Below are 20,360 nucleotides of genomic sequence, written 5' to 3' on the forward strand. Positions count from 1 at the left end.
TGGAGAAAATATAAAAAGGGCTCCAACATCGACAGTATTTTGCAGTCAGCAAGATAAACAATGGAAGTCTATAGTTTTTCGGGAGGAGATGAATGTATTATGAAAGAAGGGAAGGTCTTCTGGGGCGGCTATTTACCATCGACTTACACTAAAATTGCACATTTACTGAGACTTTAGGCATTTTGTTGGTATACTCTCCAGCAGCTCGCTCTCTTACACTGAGGGTGAGCAAATGCACACAGCTTATTTCTTTTTTTTAATCTTTTAGTGTCGCCATGCAGCTCTTAGAGGCCACTCCACACCCTCTTCCTATCACTACCACAATGTGCCGTTGATGCAAATTATTCTTGTACTTTAGTAGGCAATGATGCATACAGCATATCAATTCTTACATGGAACTGTAGGTTGTTTTTCAGACTTTTCAATCAAGAGGACATTTCTCAATCTGACGGTGTGTTTCTGAAGGCTACGTGAGCAATAAATACTCAGACCCGTCTGAAAAGGTTTGAAATTGAAAATAAACATCGACGCTCACAGATTTAATCCATCTTGCCCATCTCCGATGCCAACCAACGTCAGCTAATAACGTCAAAAAATAGGAAAATATGAGATAACGGTATCAACAATGACAAATATATATATATATATATAAAAAAACAACAACAAATGAGTGCATCTTTTTTTGCAAATGTAACACTAAAAATACGAGGCCTCGTCTGTTTGAGCCAGAAGCGTCCAGAAGCCATCAGTTCAAAATATTAAAGAGTCCTGGTAAAAACTTTGCGGGGTACAAACACTTTTCAGACCAGCTGAACAAAGGTCTGTCGGTAAAGCAGAAATCGGTCCGTCACTCGTTCCTCTCAACTGAGGATCTGCCAGCTTATAGTCCGTCTAATGGAGTGTGTGTGTGTGTTTGTGTGTGTCCATATAGACAAAAGCCATATGGAAGTTTAAGGCATTTGTCAACATGAAGAGGATTGTTTTTAAAGGTTACTCATCCTCGGGGGGGGGGGGGGTCTGTCCCGTGTCCTCAGCAGCAGACGGACCACAGCTGGTCTTGGAGCAGAGAAGTGCCTTTCTTCCTTTTCACGGTGACGCTGCCAAAAAGGTGTCTTCATCACGACCTGTCGTGGTCGTTGGGGAGCAGAGAGGACGCGATGGCCCGCTTCTCTTCCAGCTCGCTCAGCGCGAGCTCCAGCTGCTGGATCAGAACCCGCTTCTTAAACCTGTCACGTTCACACAGAGGGGAGCGGGGGTGAAGCGGCGATCGCAATCGAGAAGCAGGAGCAAAACTTTCCCTACACAAAACGAGGACTGTCCGGAGAAGACACGCTGACGTCGCCGCTGTAGCCATATTGATCAATCTACATGATATTGGTCCTAGCTCCTGGAAAAATGTCCCAATTTTTGTCTGACGGTCTGAAAACTGTCAGCATGTTGTGGTCAGGATCAGCCAAGAACAAGAGGGACGACGAGTCAAGAATCATGGCTTCAAGAAGACAAGACTTTGAGGACAATCTATAAAACACGCGACTGCAGCGACACGCTGCTAAACTGCACGTTAAAGTGACTCCATGTTTCTTACCTGACAGCCTCTTTGATGGCGTGTTGGATGAAGTAGATCTGCACGTTCGCCGATCCTTTCACCTGCTGTAGTAGTCGGAGGATGGCGTCATAGTCTGAGGAGGAGCACATTGAGAGGTAAAGAGATGACCGACGCGACATCCTGGGCGGCGTGAGCCGGGCCCGTACTCACTTCGTCCAGGCTTGCGGACCTCCTTGATGACCCGCGTCCGCAGCTCCGCCTGGTTCCCGTCCAGTGGGGCGATGAAGAGGGTCTCCAGCTCGGCGGGCTCCGCTTCGGCGCTGTCCGCCAGGCTCTGCGGACTCAGCCCGTCGCAGTTGTGCTTCTCCTCCGGAGGCTGCTCGTCCAGCTCGTCCTCCACTGGCCGCTCCTCCGCCGGCTCCTGCTGCTCCTCCGTCACGACGACGTCCTCTACCTGAACCGCCGCCGCCGCCGCTTTTTCCTCTGAGTCCGGGGCGGACGGGCTCCCTGCCTCTGTGTCCATGTCCGCCGGCCACAACTCCGCGGGGTCCAGCCCGAGACCCGAGTCTCCGTTGCTCTCAGCCATCACCACCGTGTTGCCGTCCACTTCTGGTCGAGGAACAACGACAAAATGTTACACTTTGACTTTTGACATTTACTGTTTACACCCTTTGTTTTATGTCAACAGAGAGTATGTTGAACAGCTGTTGAAAAGTTCATTCTGAGACATAGCATAGCATAGCATAGCATAGCATAGCATAGCATAGCATAGCATAGCATAACAGTGCAGGTTGGATTTTTACCATCTAAAAACTCAAGTAGTTTGCCTTCACTCGTCAATCTAACTTCAATCAGAGTGAACTAGTTTGCAAGTCAAGTCCTTCTAATCTGCTAGTTTGTTCTGCACCAGGTGCCGATCTCATCATTCATACCTTTGTGCTGTGGGATGGTTTTGAGGTTCTGCTGCGCCTGAACCCCCGCTGGACTCTTTCCCGCCGCGACGTGATTGGTGTTCCCAGGAGGAGTCTGCGGTCGCCGCAGTAGCGGCGACATGCTCCGCCTCCTCTTCAGGGTCACGCCTGAGTTGGAGTCGCCGGAAAGTCCCCTCTTCTTGTTTTGAGGGCCGGCGACAAACTCGTCCGCTTCGTCGATCATCATCCCCTGTTGGCAGCGTTTCAGGAGTGAAGACGTGAGAAAATAAAGACGCCGTTGTGGTTCAAATATAGTACTCTGACTTGATATATATTCTACCTTCTTATCCTGCTTGAACGGATTCCCAAAGGTGTGCAGCCGCTTGGGTTGATCGGGGTCAATCTCCCTCAGGGGAGACGGCATCATTTTGAGGTACTCCTGGTAGTTTCCCATCTGTGCCACTGGAATACTGTGCAGGTAGTCTAACAAACCCCCGGGAAACATTAAGAGACTGGATTTGTTCGTATTCTGCGTATATTCACAAAAAAAACAAAGCAGCATGGTTGTTACTGTAATATACCTTCATCTTGTCCTCGAATTAATTTCAGCGACGTGCGCAGCAGATTGGAGCGCATGCGGGTGAGCTGATCCAGGAGGTTCCTTCTTGGGATGTCGTACGCGTTTCGGTAAGCTTGAGGTTTGACGTCCTGTGAAGACATTTGTATGTTTACAAAGAGGAAACCCAGTAAATTGTCTGCCCCCTCCTCCGACAGATGAAAATACGTCAAATCTACCTTGTTGAGCAGGGCGATCTGAAAACCAGCAAACTCTTTGAAGTTGATGTCCGCCAGGCGAAGCGGGCCCTCCCCGGTGATTCCCTGCAGCAGCTGCTTGAAGTCTCGCCGGTGGGCCAGAGAGAGAGAGCTGGAGTGGTTCTTCACCTTTATGCCGGTTTCTTGCGGCGCCTTTTTCCCGACCGACACAATTAGACGATCAGACTCGATTTTAGCCTGAAATCCCCCCCCAAAAAAGAAATAGAAAAGACATTTTAATCTGGTCAGATGATTACATTGAAAAGATCTCCTTTTCCGTGGCGTGCTCTGGCTTAACCATGAAAGCCCTGAGGCAATACTTGCACCTATCACCCTATTAGATAAACAACATTTTGTTTCTCCTCCAAAAGCTGTCAGCAGATTTTTATCATTTCCTTTGTGGAGCCGCAGTCACAAGTCTGGAAAGCATGTGATAATTCCGAAATACGAATTCTGCATGTGGCTGTGCAGAGATCAGTGTGTAAAAGGTTTATCCATGTCTAAATAGGCAAGAATAACTCAAACTGCACAAATAAATAGAATGGTTCCCTTTTATCTTTATGGTTTTTTTTTTTTAAAGATGGGTAACGACAGAGTGAAAAGGAATTTCTCTAGTAACTAAATCTGACTTTGTGCAGGTTTAGAGAGCACACGGCGCAAACTACTGCATTTACCCTGCTGACATGGAGCATTGCACACCAGCAGCAAATCCACCTGAAACATTCAAGGGTTTTCTCGAGAATGACAATTGACGATAATGTTGCTTCCAATTCATTATGTTGGACAGTTTAAAGTGATGTCACGCCCTTTAACAAAAACCCACAAGAGGATAGTCTCTTCTTCCAGTCTAAGGTGAGAAAAGCTTCAAAGATCTGGTAGTTTTCAGGGGGGTTTTTTTAGTTGCAAAGTGGCACGTTGCTCATTTCAGTACTCGTCACAATATTTGTCCTGTCGACTCACACAAACGTGAGTTGGGGTTAATCTCAATATTTGTGCAGATCCAGTAAAACCTTCACGAGCATCAGAATCAACGACACTCCTCAGTCTCCTCAAGTCACATTCCATTTAAAAACCTGTTATTCACCGCTGAGGCCTGATGAAAATTCAACCGGTGTATTCCGAGCTGACACATCCCCCCCCCCCCCCTACATTACACCCACATTAGTCGCACATGGACTCTGAGTACAAAGCAGCTTTTACCTGCTGGCTGAGCTTCTTCAGGTATGAAATGACACTGTAACTCAGGCCACAGTCCATGGTGTCTGCTATCAGGTTAGGAGCTCCCATCATCCTCATTGCCTTCTTTAAAGGCTTAAAAAAAGAAGAGAACAGACACAGTGAGACGTTTATGAACACTAATGTATTAAAAAAATGCTGAATTAGTGATGTGGCATTAGTTTACCAGGAGGAAGTACGGCGGCATCGTCTTTAGGTACATCTCAAAGGCCTGTCGCCACTTTAGGTTTGGTTTCAGTTTGTGCACTTTGAATAAATCATCTGAGGGGGGAAGAAAAAAAAAGAGAAAAGATTTAGCATTCTGGATGAGTGATCAGCTTCGGCTCCACCTGCTGCTGCAGGGAAAGCTGCTAAGTACACATCAGTATTGAGCAGCAGTTAGTCTGCAACAGAAATGTGCAGAGTTTCACAACATCCTTAGCGTGCATCGATTCCCAATTATATATTCACTGCACATAAATGTAACAAAAATTCCTTTTTTTAAAAAATTAAGTTACTCTGTTATAAACTTGAGCTTTGAGATTCCATACAGCTAAAGCGGTTGGGGGAAAAAATGGCTCAAAAAAGGAACGTCTTTAAATCTAATATAAGCCACTGACCCAGAATTGGGAGGCCACATTGTACACAAGTATATAGAGGAACGTGTCTCACCGAGGAGCGGGAGGAGGACCGGGAAGTTATAAGGCATGACAAACAGATTAACGCAGGTCAGAGTGGTGCTGGCTTTGAGGTAGCCAAACGGCTGCCCCAGGTCATTCTGCTTCCCGCTGTTGTTCACAAACACCTGAGGACAAGAGGGAGACGTACACAGTCAAATGACGATTGTTGGATGAGCTTTAAAAAAAAAAAAAAAAACTACAAAAAAAAAAACCTTAAGTAACAAAAGGGTTGGATTTTATAAATTAAACCAGTAACCTTATTATAGCTGGGCTTCAGAAATATGCCTGAGGCAGCACCAGTGAGCGTAAAACAAGACATCAAAGGCCGTGTGTGTGTGTGTGTGTGTGTGTGTGTGTGTGTGTGTGTGTGTGTGTGTGTGTGTGTGTGTGTGTGTGTGTGTGTGTGTGTGTGTGTGTGAGAGAGAGGACAGAGGGTCTAGCCTACCTGCCAGCACATGTGTGGAGACTTCCTCTCCAGAATGTACTGGGTGAGTGGAGACGGCTCCAGTTCGTACTTGTCAAAGGGGAGCTTGTCGATCACCATGGGCTCACAGTCCACGCAGGAGAAGCGCACCACGGGGTGCGCCGAGCGAGGCGGCTGCAGGTGGCACACGGGGGGAGGAGACTGTTTACAAACTGTCTGTGGCGCTCGAGCGGCGGCAATATATATATAACGCAGAGTAACGACTTCCAAGGCAATAAGGATGGCAGACTGAGTTGGCAAGAGTTTAACATTTGATCATTCTGGCTGCGAGACAAGGTGTCAGGGAGGGGAAAGAAAGAAAAAAGAGGACTGTCAATGAAGGAGAAACAAAGTGAAGAACGATGGGCTCCAGAGCGGCAGAGCAGGCGACACGGGCGACGTGATGAAGAGGCCATTACTCGAGCAAAAGAGTGAAGAAACCTGACAGACGATATATGTCTTCACTCACCAGGGTGGGAGAGTTCTGGTCCGGCCAGAAAGACTCTGGAATGGGCCAGTGGCCCACCGGCACCCCGGTCTTTGGGTTTGGTCGCACGTAGATGAGTTTGTGGCAGCTGTGCCACGGCTGAGGACTGAAGGACGACACGGAACGACTCGACTCGACTGGGTTATCTGTAACGGAGGCAAAATGAATCAAGCAAGACTTTCCCCCAATATTTACTACAAATAGATTTCGACCTTTTTGAGGGGCCGAACATTCAGTTTATACATTTTAAAATGTAGAGGAAATGGAATTTACTGTGCCGTCTCGTCACAAGAAAAGATCACTCCGTTGGTCTGTGAAAGTGTGTGTGTGTGTGTGTGTGTGTGTGTGACTGTAACCGACAGTCATGTGGCACTTCTGGGTTGTACGTGGGAAGGATTTCATTGTTTCCCATTTTTATCATTTTCATTTATCCCTTTGTTTATTTCACAGGGACCAAGCGCACTATTAAACGTTGCTGTGAATGCACCAGAGCTGAGACTGAGGCTTTTCATCTTTTATTTCCAATTGGTTTCCGACGACTACTTTAATTTAGTTCTCTTGTTCCTCTCAAATGCTCACAGCGCTGAGGTATCCAAAAGGAAGTGACAAATAAATGACTGTGGCTGTGTCTTAACAACCGAGTTTATCGTAGGCTCGCATTATTGCACTTCTCGTTTCAGTGGAAAACTGCACCGCAGAGGTCGTAAATTCAAAGATTATCTTCAGCTCTTTACCTGCTACCAGCTAGCGCGATGAAATGTGCTGAGATAATGTGCTTGGAAAGTAATAAAATGTATTTCTTTCGGTCTGCGTCGGCCATTCGATTCATATTTAATGCGCCCGGCCGGGTATCGCTGAGAGTTCAAACAACCTTATGGGTACTAATCTAAGAGCGGACAGGATTTCAGCTCGCCGCTGTTGCTGCTTGTTGTGTTCACAAAAAAAAAAAAAAAAAAGACTTGAGCCAAACGCTCACCTTCACCGACGAGAGGCGGGTCTGGCCCGGTCTTCTCAAAATTAATGACCACCCCGCTTTGCACTTTCTGGACCAGAGACTCCAGACACTGGTTCAACATCCTCTGCGTTCGCACGCAGTACGAGCGCCCTGGAGACGAGGGGGGGAAGGGGGGGGGCAGGAATGAATTATCGAGCTAAACACAACAAAGACAAAAGTAGAAGGAAATGGCGAACCTCCGGTGACTTCACACATCTGGGTAATGGCAGACTCGTCCGTGGGGACGCTGCCGAGCTGCTCGGTGTCCGGCGTGGCCGCGCCCGGCAGCCGCAGCACCAGGGCGAACAGACGCTGGTCCCAGCGGAAAGGCTCTTTGGTCAGCTCGCTGCCGGCCAGGGGGGAGTTGAGCGGCAGGTGCAGCTACACGGCAAACAGGAGCTTAACGTCACTGTGTGTCTGACTGATATTTCATTTATCTTCGATTACATTATATCCACACATCAATCCAACAGGGTTTTTTTTCATTGTGTATCTGTGTCTGCCTGACCGGGGTGTGTGTGTGTGTGTGTGTGTGTGTGTGTGTGTGTGTGTGTGTGTGTGTGTGTCCAGCCTATACAAATATACAAACAGGGAGTGTCTCCAGCGTCCTGTGATGCATAAAGTGGTATAGAAGATAGATGAACGGGTGTCGAATCTGCTTGTGGGGATTGTTTGAATTAACTTGGAAGAAATTTCCCAGGAGGGATTAATACAATTTGTCAGAACTAAACATTCCTGAAAAAGTCCAAACAGATGATATATTTTCCAAGGAAGCGGCCGCATTGTTGTCGAGGCGGTGTCGCGGCTCCGTTTCATTTGTTTGTGCTCTCACCTCATCCGGCACCCCCGAGCTGTGTGTGAGCTTGTTCCCATCAGTGATGGTGATGATCACGGACGGCTCCAGGAAGAACGGGTTGCGGCCCTGAGAGAGGAACATTAACATTCGGCAATTAAATCCAAGTTAAGGCAAACACACTGAGACCATCTATTCTCCCTGGTCTGCTCTCCTTTCTTTACTTTCCAAAACACAGTTCTGGGCTCTGTGCCCACACACACACACACCACAAAAAAAAAAAAAAAATTCCCCATCTTCGACAACACAAAATGTAATTGGTCTCTCATGCTGGGAGTGAATGACAAAACGCTGGTCAAACGTTTACACAGAGATCTACTTCCAACGCAGTTGGTATGGCATTACCACCGCACCTCTGACGGGGCCTAATATAAAGCTGATAATCTTCGCTTTGTGTCAGAATGCACTGCAGGTCGCTGCAGGGTGCCGGTGTGTGGGGCCCGCTTCCAGACAGGCCTCAGTCCCTGCGCTGCACAGGTCGGCCTTGTTTTGATGCAAACACTCAGAGAATGCCGAAGTAGATTCGCACACAACCTATGTCACATTCTGAGGCGCGGTAATCCATCTCTGCCTCCAGGCCGGGGCTTTAGGAAGGAGATGTGCACACGTGTTAACTGAGACAAGGTGGAGAGGATTAAGCTGCAGTCAAAAGTCAATATTCCGCTCATAAAGGGGAGAAGACGTGCCAATAGCAACATTTGTGAGGCCAAACCCTTCAAATTCTCTGTTCATCCAGGGAGAGACTGTTCAGTCGGTTTTTCATTATGGAGGAAGAGTAACTTTATTCTGACACAGTGGCTCCAGTCAGCAAGGGTCTTTGTTCAGTCTCTTTACCATTCCTGGCATTTTTCACAGTGTAAGCCCTGAAAACATGGATTATGACCATCTTCTGCACCCTGCCAATGCTTCTTCTCCTAAACTATCAGCAATACGAGCTCCATCAAAAGCTTCCTCTGCACCACAGTGCAAAATAAAAACACAGTGTTGTGCACTCATTCTTCATTGTTGCACTTTTCTGTGCGTTGTTTGCAGCGTGCAGGTGTCTGCCGAAGGACCGCCACAACGTTTTATGCTTTTAGTGTTTTCATCTGAGTTTAATCTTCTTTTTTTTTTAATGGGCTTGTTATTTTTTTTCTCACCACAACACTTCATGATTAGACGAACAAACTGGCAAAGAAAGATGACAATTGGCCTGATTCTGTGCTAACAATCCAGTAATAGAAATAGAAAAGAAAAAAGAAAAATTCTGTACACAGCAGCCAAACAAAAGATAATCCCTGCTCCAGTTTTTGCTAAAATATTCATTTTAAAATAACATTACTTTTGTCTCAGGTGGAAAAGGTACTGACATTTTTTTATTCATGTACATCTCCCACTACTGCACATTGCTTAAATCACATTCAATTTCAAGTAAGTGTATTGTTAAGCAAAAAAAAATAGACGTTCGTATCAGTTGACCCCTATAAAAATATCTACTTTCAGCTCACATTTCTTAGACAAAGCACATAAAATGACATCTAATTATTTTCAAATTGAACATTTACACTTGAGGTCATGCTTTGGTGTTCATAGTGGGATGTTTCCTACATTCAGGTCTGTGCTGAGCCTGCATATGACTAATGTGAGCTGTAAACTGCTTGGAGTGGACAATGTGAGTGTATAAGACTCATGGAAGTCCGTGTAAATAAACACCAATGGATGTCCTTTACGTTGAGTAGATCCTTTGGAAGGTGTAAAACTGAAGCAACAAATAATGTAATAACTGCCAGTAAGGTAATAAAATAGTAAAATACTTTTTTACCACTGAAAATGAGACCATATGTATGCTAAAAGATAAGGTATGACAAATATCCCAGCCACTATACCTATTTTGATATTAAAACTGCACAAAACCGGCAGTTTTATTTATTCAAATATTGGCTGTAGTTATTATATTTGTAAAAAATGCTACTCTTTCATGGAACAACTCATTACATTGTTGACAAAATATTATTATGATAATGGGTCAACTATCCTATTACACTATTGGCAGATTATGACATTATTGGATTTAAACTATATTTAAAATGGACAAAACGACAACATTTTGGGATTTTTTTTTTACACTTTAAATGGCCAAAATAATGACACTATTGATCATTATCACATTAAAGTTTTTGTTGCATGGACCAACATTACGCAACATAAAGTTAACTTAGTCTTCTAAAAGCATTCATATTCCTGTCGTTTCATCCTATATGGTGCTAAGGTGCTGCCAAAATGTGTTGTTATCAAAATAGTGATGTTTTCTGTACCTGTAGTCATTACAGAGATAAGAAAGATGCGAATAAGAAAAACTTGAAATAATACTCAAAAATACCACTTAATTCCAGCAATGTATTTGTAATTCATTACTTCCACACACGCTATTATATGGATTTAAATTGTATGTAGTTTACTGTTAACATCCATAAGTTACCTTTTACTCCTTAAATTAGCGATAAATAGACTTTTGTTTTTGGTGTTACTTTGCCACTAAGTGGCTCTCCTCTTTCAAACACAGCACACAGAGGCACGCGGCATACCTGTCCGTAATTGTCGATCCCAGAAACGAGACGGTTGAGGTTCAGCAGGTCGAAGGCGGTCCGGAGAGCGTGCCCCAACGTGGTCAGACCGGAGGCCTGCAGGTTCTTCAGCTCGCACATGAAGGTGGCGTGGTTCTCCTTCCAGCCCGCCTGAAATAGTGAAATAGTGTTGACTTCACCGAGCTGCAGAGGAGGCCTGAAGTCACAGAGCGCAGCAAATGGCCACGATCCAAAATAGACACACACACACACCCACAGATACACACACTGTGTCATTACTAAGAGAGAACGGGGCCGGTTTTGTTTGCCCGGCAAGCACAAAGTGATTAATTCAAGCAGATGACTGTCACTTTGGTGAAGATGAGCCGGGGCTGACCCAGTGAGTCTGCGCTGGCATGACATAATGGTAGCCCATAAAATTAGATCAGGTCAAGCTCTGGAAAGAGAAGATAATATAGATGCGATGCAGGCCAACGTCAGGGCTTCATGTTGAGTCTGCTTGAGAGAATACAATTTTTTTTTTTTTTTTAAACCACTCCGTCCTGTGACAGAGAGAAGAGGAGGGGATGTCGAGTGTGTGACTGCCCTCTGACTTCTCTCCACCGGGGTCGAGTACTTTCCCGCTGCAGCTTCCGGGCTTAATCTAAGGATGGCCCCGCAAGCTTTGCTTTGGAGAGAGGAGGCGAAAAGACGTATGGCAACAGAGGGGGAAAATACACGCATGAGCCACCAGCCGTCAACAGCTCTGAATCAGGCCAGTGGGTTGAGCTGTGGATTATCGTGGGATATCACTCCAAAGTCGTAATTTTTTTTTTTTTTAGGGGGGGGGATCTCTAGGAAAGCATGGAGTTGCATGAGTAGCATTAGAAAAACTATCCGATTGATCATGTATGAGAGCGAGCTGCTGGAGCACTCACTCGGGTGAAAGCAAACTAACCCAGACATAAACCCTGGCGGAGGCCAGCAGAAATGTAAGGCTCAGCTTTGCACTCAATAATTCAGCATACAGAATATTTCTGTTTTCTTCTGGCCCCAGCCTCTTCTCTCTCTCTCCCTCTCTCTCTCTCCCTGTCTTTCTCTCCCTCCACATCAACAATTTATTGCGTTTGTAACTATGCAATCAGAGGAGCCTCATTCAGTATAACCTTGTCCTTTCATCATAATCCTCACATGCACACAGCAGCCAGAAACAACAAAGACAAACGGCAGCCAAGACAAAGAGAGGAAGAGCAGGAGGACAGACTTTACAACCGAGGGAAAGCTCTCCAGGCTAACAGCAGCACCTGGATGACTTTATGTGAGGTGGTGTACTTGATATTTACGATTAAAATCACGTTTTCAGCTCCGCCTCGATCACGGCGGTAAATAGGGAGCATCTTAATCTGTAAAATGAGCACCGCTGTAAAAGCACAGACTATATATAAAGACTCGCTTTTACAATGAAACCATCTAAATTGCACGAGAAAAGGTGGATTGAGTTTGGATTCCAACAGACGTGAACAAGAATGTATTTATAGTGTTGTGAGGCACTCGCAGCTCAAAGGTTCAAAATTGAGAGCAGAGAAGTTGCTGGTTTGAATCGTGAACCGGAAAGAGATTTAGGTGGAGAAAGTCACAGCCACCACGGTGACCCCCACCCTCCGGGCCTCTGAATGGCCAAATGCTCCCAAACAAGCTTTGCACATGTGACTACTGCAAATCTTCTTTTTTTTTTTTTATAATGTGGAAAAACATCAGGAAGTCCTTCATTTGACCAAAATGACTAAAATGATGACCTGGTGTGAGACAAAGCCTGCACAGTGAGAGAACTAGAGGGGGTAGGGGGGGTGGTGGGGGTTGTGCCATGTGGTTTCATGGGTGGGGGCTCATCTTTCTACAAGCTCTGATTGAGATCATTCCCATTGTCTATGTAGCCAGTGCCATATCTAAAAGTGCATCTTCAATTTTTCTGCATGGAAATGAAAACTGTTTTCTATACCGCAATAGCAATATCATAAAGTAATATTTGTGGAACAATACATTTTTGAGAACACATAACTCTATACGCCTACAAGCCTTGACTGTGCTTTGAAATGTGTCTACATTACATTCCAGTGTTTTATTACTGGGCCGTAGCACATTCAAACCAAAAAAATACAGACTATAATAATAAAGAATGTAAGCTGCAGTTCATGCGTCTTGATGCACCGAGATGAACCAAGCAACAGTGGTGAGTGTTGTTTGGAGACAGAGTTGATCAGCTTCCCTGCAGGGATTAATTAAAAGTTGTTTTTTTTGGGGGGGTGGTGGGATTCTGATGCCTGGGGAGACTTGTGATGTACATCTAAATGTGAGGGAGCTCTGAGGTTGAAGGAGTCCATGTGGGCACTTAGGAATCTTGTTTATTAGGCATGAGATGTTCAGAGGGAGATGTGTGCCAGGCCATAAACCAAGTCAATAGATTGGTGCTGTGGACAGCTCTACTGACATAAACACAGTGAAATTATTGCAGTGAAACACTGGTGCTTTCTTCCTCTATGCCTGTGATACATATATATATATATATATATATATATATATATATATATATATATATATATATATATATATATATATATATATATATATATATATATATATATATATATATATATATATATATATATATATATATATATATATATATTTTATATATATAAACACTTCAGTGTTTCTATACAGGGCCCTTTTGATCATAGCATTAGTAATGATGATATAGATAATGATCATTCCCGTCCAGCGAACTCACATGAAAATATGTTTAAAAAAAAAAAAGAAATCTCATGAAGAGAGGGGGCTTATCAACTTTCAGCCAGCATTGACCAATGGCAATGCGTGGTTTATGCAAGAGGCGGGGCTGATGACGATTGGCGGGCTCCTGGACCAATCGAGACGTGGCATTGTTAGAAAAAACCGCAACGTCACGGCTGATAATAAATCTCTCCGCCTCCATCTCAACGCCCGAGACTTTTCTCAACACAAAAGCAAAATGTCCGCTGGATGTTAGGAGGCAGTGCAGCTCCGGGTCTGCGACTGTTGGGAGCCTGCAGGAAGCCGCCCAACACTGACTACAAACCAGAAGGACAATAAAGTCTCACTGACAGAAAAAAATAGGCTCGTCTTTGCAAATGTAAAAATGGCATCAGTTGCTAATTACCTTCACTCCGTACGGCGGATCATCGAATGTAACTAGCATGTACCTGTCGCCTCTACTAGCCGGGTCTCGGGCACGCAGCTGTCAAAAAAGCAAATCAAAACAACAGATATTAATTTCGACCGACCTTGCCCAAGGAACCCTAAGCTTACCAAAGGTGCACACTCGCTGAGAAAAGTCGGGGTAAAATCATCCGTTACCTTCATAAAGACCTCAACCGCGCCTTTAGCAACGTCCAGATACGTCGTACCCAAATAAGTGCGCTGATTCATAGAGGCGGACGTGTCTAACAGGAAAAGTAAAATAGGCATTTTAAATGTAATACCGCGGCTGTATGCTTTTCTAAAATAACTGTTATCCACATATGAGCTACCGTGCGGCCAAACAGTTCACACATGTGTGTATATATTTGTTATAATAAGCCCCCCCCCCCTCCAGAAGAGGGCCGTTGCCTCTGCCCTCTCTCTATCTGCCTTTCTAGAGCTCTGTCTCGGCTCGCGCTGTTCAACTTCTGCTCCTAACAGAACGACACGCCCAGTCCGCTGTGCCGCCACGCTATTGGCCAAGCCCCGTTCTTCTGGCCACGCCCCCTCCATATATAAATGTATAACGAGGTCGACATGGCTCGCAAGCTTGGCGCGTCCGCCTACTCGCTCCAGTTGTATTGCATGTAAAGAGGGTGATTGTTGGGAAAAAGCGTGGTTTTACAGTCCCGGAGATGAGTGGAGTCCTGGCTGGGCCCGCATGACCTCCTGATGGTCACACCAGGCCCCAGATTATCTTCACAGCACTGAATTTTCTTTACAATTCCCTCTCATCCCGCCCTCTCTCTCTCTCTCTCTCTCTCTCTCTCTGTGACACACACACACACACACACACACACACACACACACACACACACACACACACACACACACACACACACACACACACATACACACACACCTCCCCCTCTCACTCTCTTCTGTTGCGTTCAAGGCGCCTCAAAAAGGACCTTCTACTGTAACACAACACGTGCAGTAGCATGACCTGCACAAACAAACACATTTAGGCTGTAAGACAGTGATATAGTTACTCAGTCTACAACTTAATCAAGAGTTGCAGAACTATTGGTATTCTGGACTTGTCGTGTGATTTAATGGGGTAAATAAAACATTACAACTGCTTCTTATTACTTACGTTGTACTTTAGTTATTTCTGTCGAATTCTTTTATTAAAAAAGATTTCTGAGCCATGCCCATTGTTATTATCCTTCTAAAAGTTGAATATATTGTCATTAGATTGTTAATTATTCCAGTATGTTGTAAACATCACACATATTGTATATGGGTTCATGTAATGGTATTTGTAATAAGTACAATCCTTATAAAGACAAAAATATACATATAATCCTAACTCCAACTAAACCTTATCTAACCCTAACGTTTACAGTGTTTCTAGACGTGTTTACTATTTTAATATGTTTTTTAACATCATTACTTTTCACTATTCTATTTTTGGCATTTATCTTTCATGTTCCCATAGTGAAAAGACAATAAAGGTCGTTTTGATAAAAAGGTCAGTAAAACATGTCAGCGTATGTAACACTATATCTTGTGCTTGTCTGTTATAAATTCACAGTGTTTAGCAAAGCTGTAGCAAACTATTTTCAGTTCAAAGGCCAGATGCAGTTCACATCCTGACTAAGCTGCACCAGTAAAATAGACCATAATAACTGGTAAAAGTTCATAAATCTTCTTTATTCTTTGTTTTAGTGCCAAAGGATATGACTACATTGTGTACATGTACTTTAAGTGCATATCATTTCACACAACATGATGTCATACAGTCAAAAGCCCACAAACTTTGTCCTCTATTAATTTTGTTGCATCCAGATTTCTGCTGAAAGACCTGAAATCCTATATCTTTAACATATACATTTTATCAAACCTACTCCCACAATATTGCTTTATCTGGGTATCATGGTAATAAAAGCTGCATTCTTGTGTTTACTATTCTTCCCATAGCAATGTATCAAAAAAAAAAAAAAGAATGAATACAGCAGGGTTTTTTTTTTGTTTGGTTTATTTTTTTTTGTTTTTTGTTTTTCCAAAAAAAACAAGCTTTTCCAGCACTCGCACCTCACAGCGAGAAGGTCATGGGTTCAAATACTGGCTAGGCCTCTCTGTGTGGAATTTGTATGTACTTCCCATGTGTGCACGGGTTTCCTCCCATAGTCAAAGAAAAACAAAACATCTGTTTGAGTTTAATTGGTGACCCAAGGTATGAATGAAAGTGTGTCTGTTTTCCCTGAGATTGACTGGAAACCTATCCAGGATGGATGGATGGATGGATGGATGGAAGTCATGCACTGACTGCTATGAGGTCCTTCATGGTGTCAATATGATTTAATAATAACAGTTTAGAAGTGTGAGAACTTCGGAATCACAGCTGTTTTTCATGTTTATGAGGTTCAAATGATTAAAAAACAAAAACAAAAAACAGTTTATTTCTATGATGTCCACCCGAAGTGTTATGAAATGATTATAAACACGTTGGTCCACAGGTTTGGGGGGAAAACATATTTACGTGCTTACGTCAGCGTTACGTGCTGACGTCATGCGCCGCGCATGCCCCGCAGGTCTGCAGTATAATTATCCACACAGAGAGAAAAGGAGCTGAAACAACAACAACAACAACAACAGAGGTGGCATCAGAGCTGGGACCCCACAGTGCCGACGGCTCACTAACACAAGGTGACGACTCCCCCCCCCCCCTCTCTCTGAAATACCAACATTGTGCGTTACATGTTATAACGTTTAAGTAGCTATCAGCGAACCTGGATGGGTTTTCTAGCCGGCTAATGTTAGCCACGATATTGTTCAGCGTCAGCGTTACAGAGCATAAATGTGTCGTTACGGTTTCCAAAGAGGACACATATAACACAGATAGTCTGTCTTAACAGTTGAATATGATACACGTTTGATAACCGCGTTGTTTGACATGAACGTGATACACGTTTAATTGGTCGCGTGTTTACATTGAAAAGGGAAATGTTGTTTTCCCCTGAGTCACTGTTTCTGAAACCAAACGCGAAAGTGCATTACACCCCCACGTGGCATAATTAAATGACTTACATTTAAAGTTGACGTCTCGAGGTTTTTAAGCGAAACGCCACGTGCTTTTAAGAAGGGGGAGAAAAAAACAAATGAGGGATTTCGACACCACAGGGTCGTCGAGCTAAACTGGAACCATGTAAATACGAAGAAGCACGTGACAGGCCACATGGAGGGCTCTCGAAAGTGTGTTGTCTTCTTCTGTTTGCACAAATTCCAAGAAAGTGTGTATATGTCACCTTGTGTCACGGGTTTGATCGACACAGTGTCAATTCCTCTCGTCCATGTGATGTGAGTGTTTTTCAGAAGCCCAGGAAGTGAAGAACAAATAGCCCAGGAACACATCTGAATAGAAAATACCATTCACCCCTCACCCCGAGCTGCTGGGGTGAAGAAGACAAAAGAACTGCTTTGAAAAACAAAAGAGGAAGAGGATCTTTAGCATGTTTATGTCAGTGAGATGGAAACGGCATTCAAATCACACCACATCTACATCAGTTTGATGGTATAGATATATATTCTAAGTCGGGGCCCACATGCAGCCCAATTTCTTTCTTAGTGAACCGGACTGGTATAAAAGTATCACAATATATTTTTTGTTTCTAAATTTTATTCTATAGCACTGTATTAATCCCCAGAGGGGACATTTCTTCCGGAATTGACCATTAAACTCCTTTAAGTGCAGAGTGTATGTGATGAGAATGTATAGAATTTTTGCGAAAACCAAAGAATTACGGTCAAAAATGAGCGTAAAGGCAATTTTACCTTTGTTACCTTTTTGGTGCAAAGTGTGGTGAAATCGCGTTTCAACGGTCATACTTGTATGTGACAAATCAAAAAAAATTCATCTCGTTCTGTCCAAGTTCTCCTGCAGTTACAGAAGAGTATTTTTTTTTTAATCATACACTTCTCCCAAAAAAAGTCAAGTATGAAGTTGAAATACAATGTGGAGAATAAAGTGGAAATGTCGCCTCCCTTCCATTCCTAAAAGCCCTTGTGTGGTTTGTCCTTTGAAATAGTCCTCATACTGCCAACTGCAATGTGTTTGTGAGGTCAAAGAGAAAGAATTTCTTTGTTACTGAAGCTGATTCTGTTATTCATCTTCGATTACAAGAAGCACATTTCCGGATTATTCCATTTCATCCCCAACTTAAAATAATGAACAAAACTACTGGAACATGAGTCGGGCCTTCCTATTTTCCCAGGGGTTGTTATTGGGGGGGGGGGCAGGTCTCTGGAGTTAAAGGTATAAAGGGGGTCGGTTCCATATTCTTCACCAGGGAATCACATAGAAGACATGAAATAACTTTATTAAAAAAAAACCTGAATAAAACCACTGGAGCGGTGATAATGTGCCGAGTAGCGCCGCCTTAATCTTTAAAATATTTACCGGAAGAGTGCGTGCCCGCTTGTGTATTGATCTCAGGAGTAAACAGAGCAGTAAACATATACCTTGTTTGTCATTCCAGCAGCGGCGTGTCATGGCTATGAGGAGCTGAGAGTGGGAAGTGTTTGCAGCCGGGCAGTGGCCAGAAGAGCGTGGGTCCGGCAGGGGGTGGTGGTGGTGGTGGTGGTGGTGGGGGGGCAGGCAGGCAGATCGTGGACGGGGGGCCGGGGCCGTGCTCAGCGGGAGCCAATGCAGCAGCAGCAGCATCGACAGCCTGAGCTGGTGGAAGGAAACCTTCCCGTGTTCGTGTTCCCCACCGAGCTGGTGTTCTACGCCGACGAGCAGACGTCCCACAAGCAGGTGCTCACCCTCTACAACCCCTATGAGTTTGCCCTCAAGTTCAAAGGTCAGTCGGAAGAAGACAAGCGTCACTTTTTTTTTTCCCTATTTATTATGGGGTCATTGTTTTGTTTTGTGTGTTTCCAGTGCTGTGCACGGCGCCAAACAAGTACACGGTGGTGGATGCTACCGGAGCTGTCAAGCCACAGTGTTGCGTTGACATGTGAGTTTATTCCTCTTGACGATTGTTGGGTTTTTTTTTGTTTTGCTTTTCTCCTCGGCACCTGGTTGAGCGACGCTCGCGTGTCGCCGCTCCGTGTCTCTCTCGCAGAGTCATCAGGCACAGAGACGTGCGGCCATGCCACTACGGCGCCTACGACAAATTCCGGCTGCAGGTGTCGGAGCAGAGCCAGCGCAAGGCCCTGGGCCGCAAGGAGGTGACGGCCACGCTGCGGCCCTCCGCCTCGCAGGAGCCGCCCGGGCCCCGGCCCCCCGAGGAGGAGCGCCGGCTCAGGGAGCAGTACACCGACAGCGAGTTCTTCGAGCAGACCGCGTTTCAGACAGGTAGGAATCACGAGACTGATGCGCCCCCGGTGGCCACCAGGGGGAGCCACAGGCTCGTCTTTTCCTCTTGACTGGGAGACTGAAGTTAGGACCAGAAGTATTCGGAATCTGATACTGATACTGATGCAGCCTCTCAGGTTTAGCTCACACCCAAATCCCTCCGACGCGGTCAAACTCATTCAAACCCTTCAAATTTGAGTCTCACCTCTTCACTCGTTCGGTCGTAACCGTTGCTTTGTGCTCGTCAGAGAGCCGCCCGGTTGCCGGAGGACCCAGCCTGCTGACCGTGCTGCTGGGGCTGGTGTGTATGGTGGCCCTCATGCTCCCCACGCTGGGGGAGCAGGAATCTAATGTGCCTGTCTACCTCCACTTAAGTGTTAACAAGAAACTCGTAGCCGCTTACGTTCTTGGTGAGTGACGGACGATTAAAAAGAGGGGGGGCCGGGAAAGCCACAGCTCACGGTGTGGTTCTGTGTTGTGTTCCAGGTCTTCTCACCATGGTCATCCTGCGCACATGAAGTGCGGCGAGCCGAGAGGAGGAGGAGAAGGAAAGAAGAGGGGGTCTAAAAGGAGTGACGTTGCTCTACAAGCTGCTGCCCTGCTTCTAGGACGAGGACCGAGGACGGAGGCTCTTCATCTAATGACCTCAATCCTCCGGGAAAAAAAAACACATTTTTAGCATACTTTTTTTTTTCTTTTTCCCCCCCAAATCCACGCATTTGTGTTAATACGTGCGTGAAAGAGGGAGGGAGGAGAGCCGGTGTGGGTGGGGCTGACCCCCGAGTCTGTGAAGAAACGTCCCGGGCTGGACCGGCTTCCGTCTGTATTACCGGTCGGCCGTCGCCTGACAGAACATGGCGAATGTGCGTGAAGGAGCGTGACGCGTGTACATAAAGCCATTAAACCGTCTCCTTTGTTAATATATTCCACTGTAACTGTCATTATATTGATGTTTTCTTGGAAGCATTTCCAGTGTAGACTGACGACTAAATGCAGTTGTTTTGCATGTGTGGATACTTTAGCCGACTGAGCTGTCACGTTTTCATTTACAGCAGCAAGAGACTCTCCGGCGTGTCGCCAAAGGAAAGATCTTTTTCTTTTTTGGGGGGTTTTTCATGAAGACAAAGAATGCTTGCTGTATTATTATATCACCGTCTGATTTTTAATAAAGACTCAATACAGCAGTATTGCATCATGAAACGCTAGGATCTGCCTTTTTATTCTCATTTCGAGAGCGATCAGGAGGGTGTGGAGCGCAAAACATGACCCAACTACCT

The 20,360-nt window shown here is 45.0% G+C and overlaps 2 protein-coding genes across 2 annotated transcripts; one reads left to right on the plus strand and one right to left on the minus strand.

Annotated features, from left to right (window-relative positions):
* Positions 1–1,026: 1,026 nt before the first annotated feature.
* ints6l (integrator complex subunit 6 like) lies at positions 1,027–14,024 on the minus strand. The gene is made up of 18 exons (XM_080501843.1): positions 13,899–14,024; positions 13,702–13,779; positions 10,527–10,676; positions 7,942–8,031; positions 7,307–7,490; positions 7,092–7,220; positions 6,098–6,261; positions 5,611–5,763; positions 5,158–5,290; positions 4,673–4,767; positions 4,471–4,581; positions 3,253–3,468; positions 3,039–3,165; positions 2,798–2,940; positions 2,479–2,707; positions 1,757–2,155; positions 1,586–1,679; positions 1,027–1,226 (listed from the first exon to the last, which is right to left on the minus strand). The coding sequence occupies exons 1-18, from the start codon at positions 14,007–14,009 to the stop codon at positions 1,118–1,120; spliced, it is 2,715 nt and encodes a 904-aa protein (XP_080357969.1). The 5' UTR covers positions 14,010–14,024; the 3' UTR covers positions 1,027–1,117.
* A 4,366-nt stretch (positions 14,025–18,390) lies between these two features.
* mospd1 (motile sperm domain containing 1) lies at positions 18,391–20,277 on the plus strand. The gene is made up of 5 exons (XM_080502234.1): positions 18,391–18,586; positions 18,667–18,742; positions 18,851–19,083; positions 19,332–19,493; positions 19,570–20,277. The coding sequence occupies exons 1-5, from the start codon at positions 18,430–18,432 to the stop codon at positions 19,599–19,601; spliced, it is 660 nt and encodes a 219-aa protein (XP_080358360.1). The 5' UTR covers positions 18,391–18,429; the 3' UTR covers positions 19,602–20,277.
* The last annotated feature ends 83 nt before the right edge of the window (positions 20,278–20,360 follow it).

The sequence above is a fragment of the Blennius ocellaris genome (assembly GCF_963422515.1).
Source record: "Blennius ocellaris genome assembly, chromosome: 9".
Lineage (NCBI taxonomy): Eukaryota > Metazoa > Chordata > Actinopteri > Blenniiformes > Blenniidae > Blennius > Blennius ocellaris.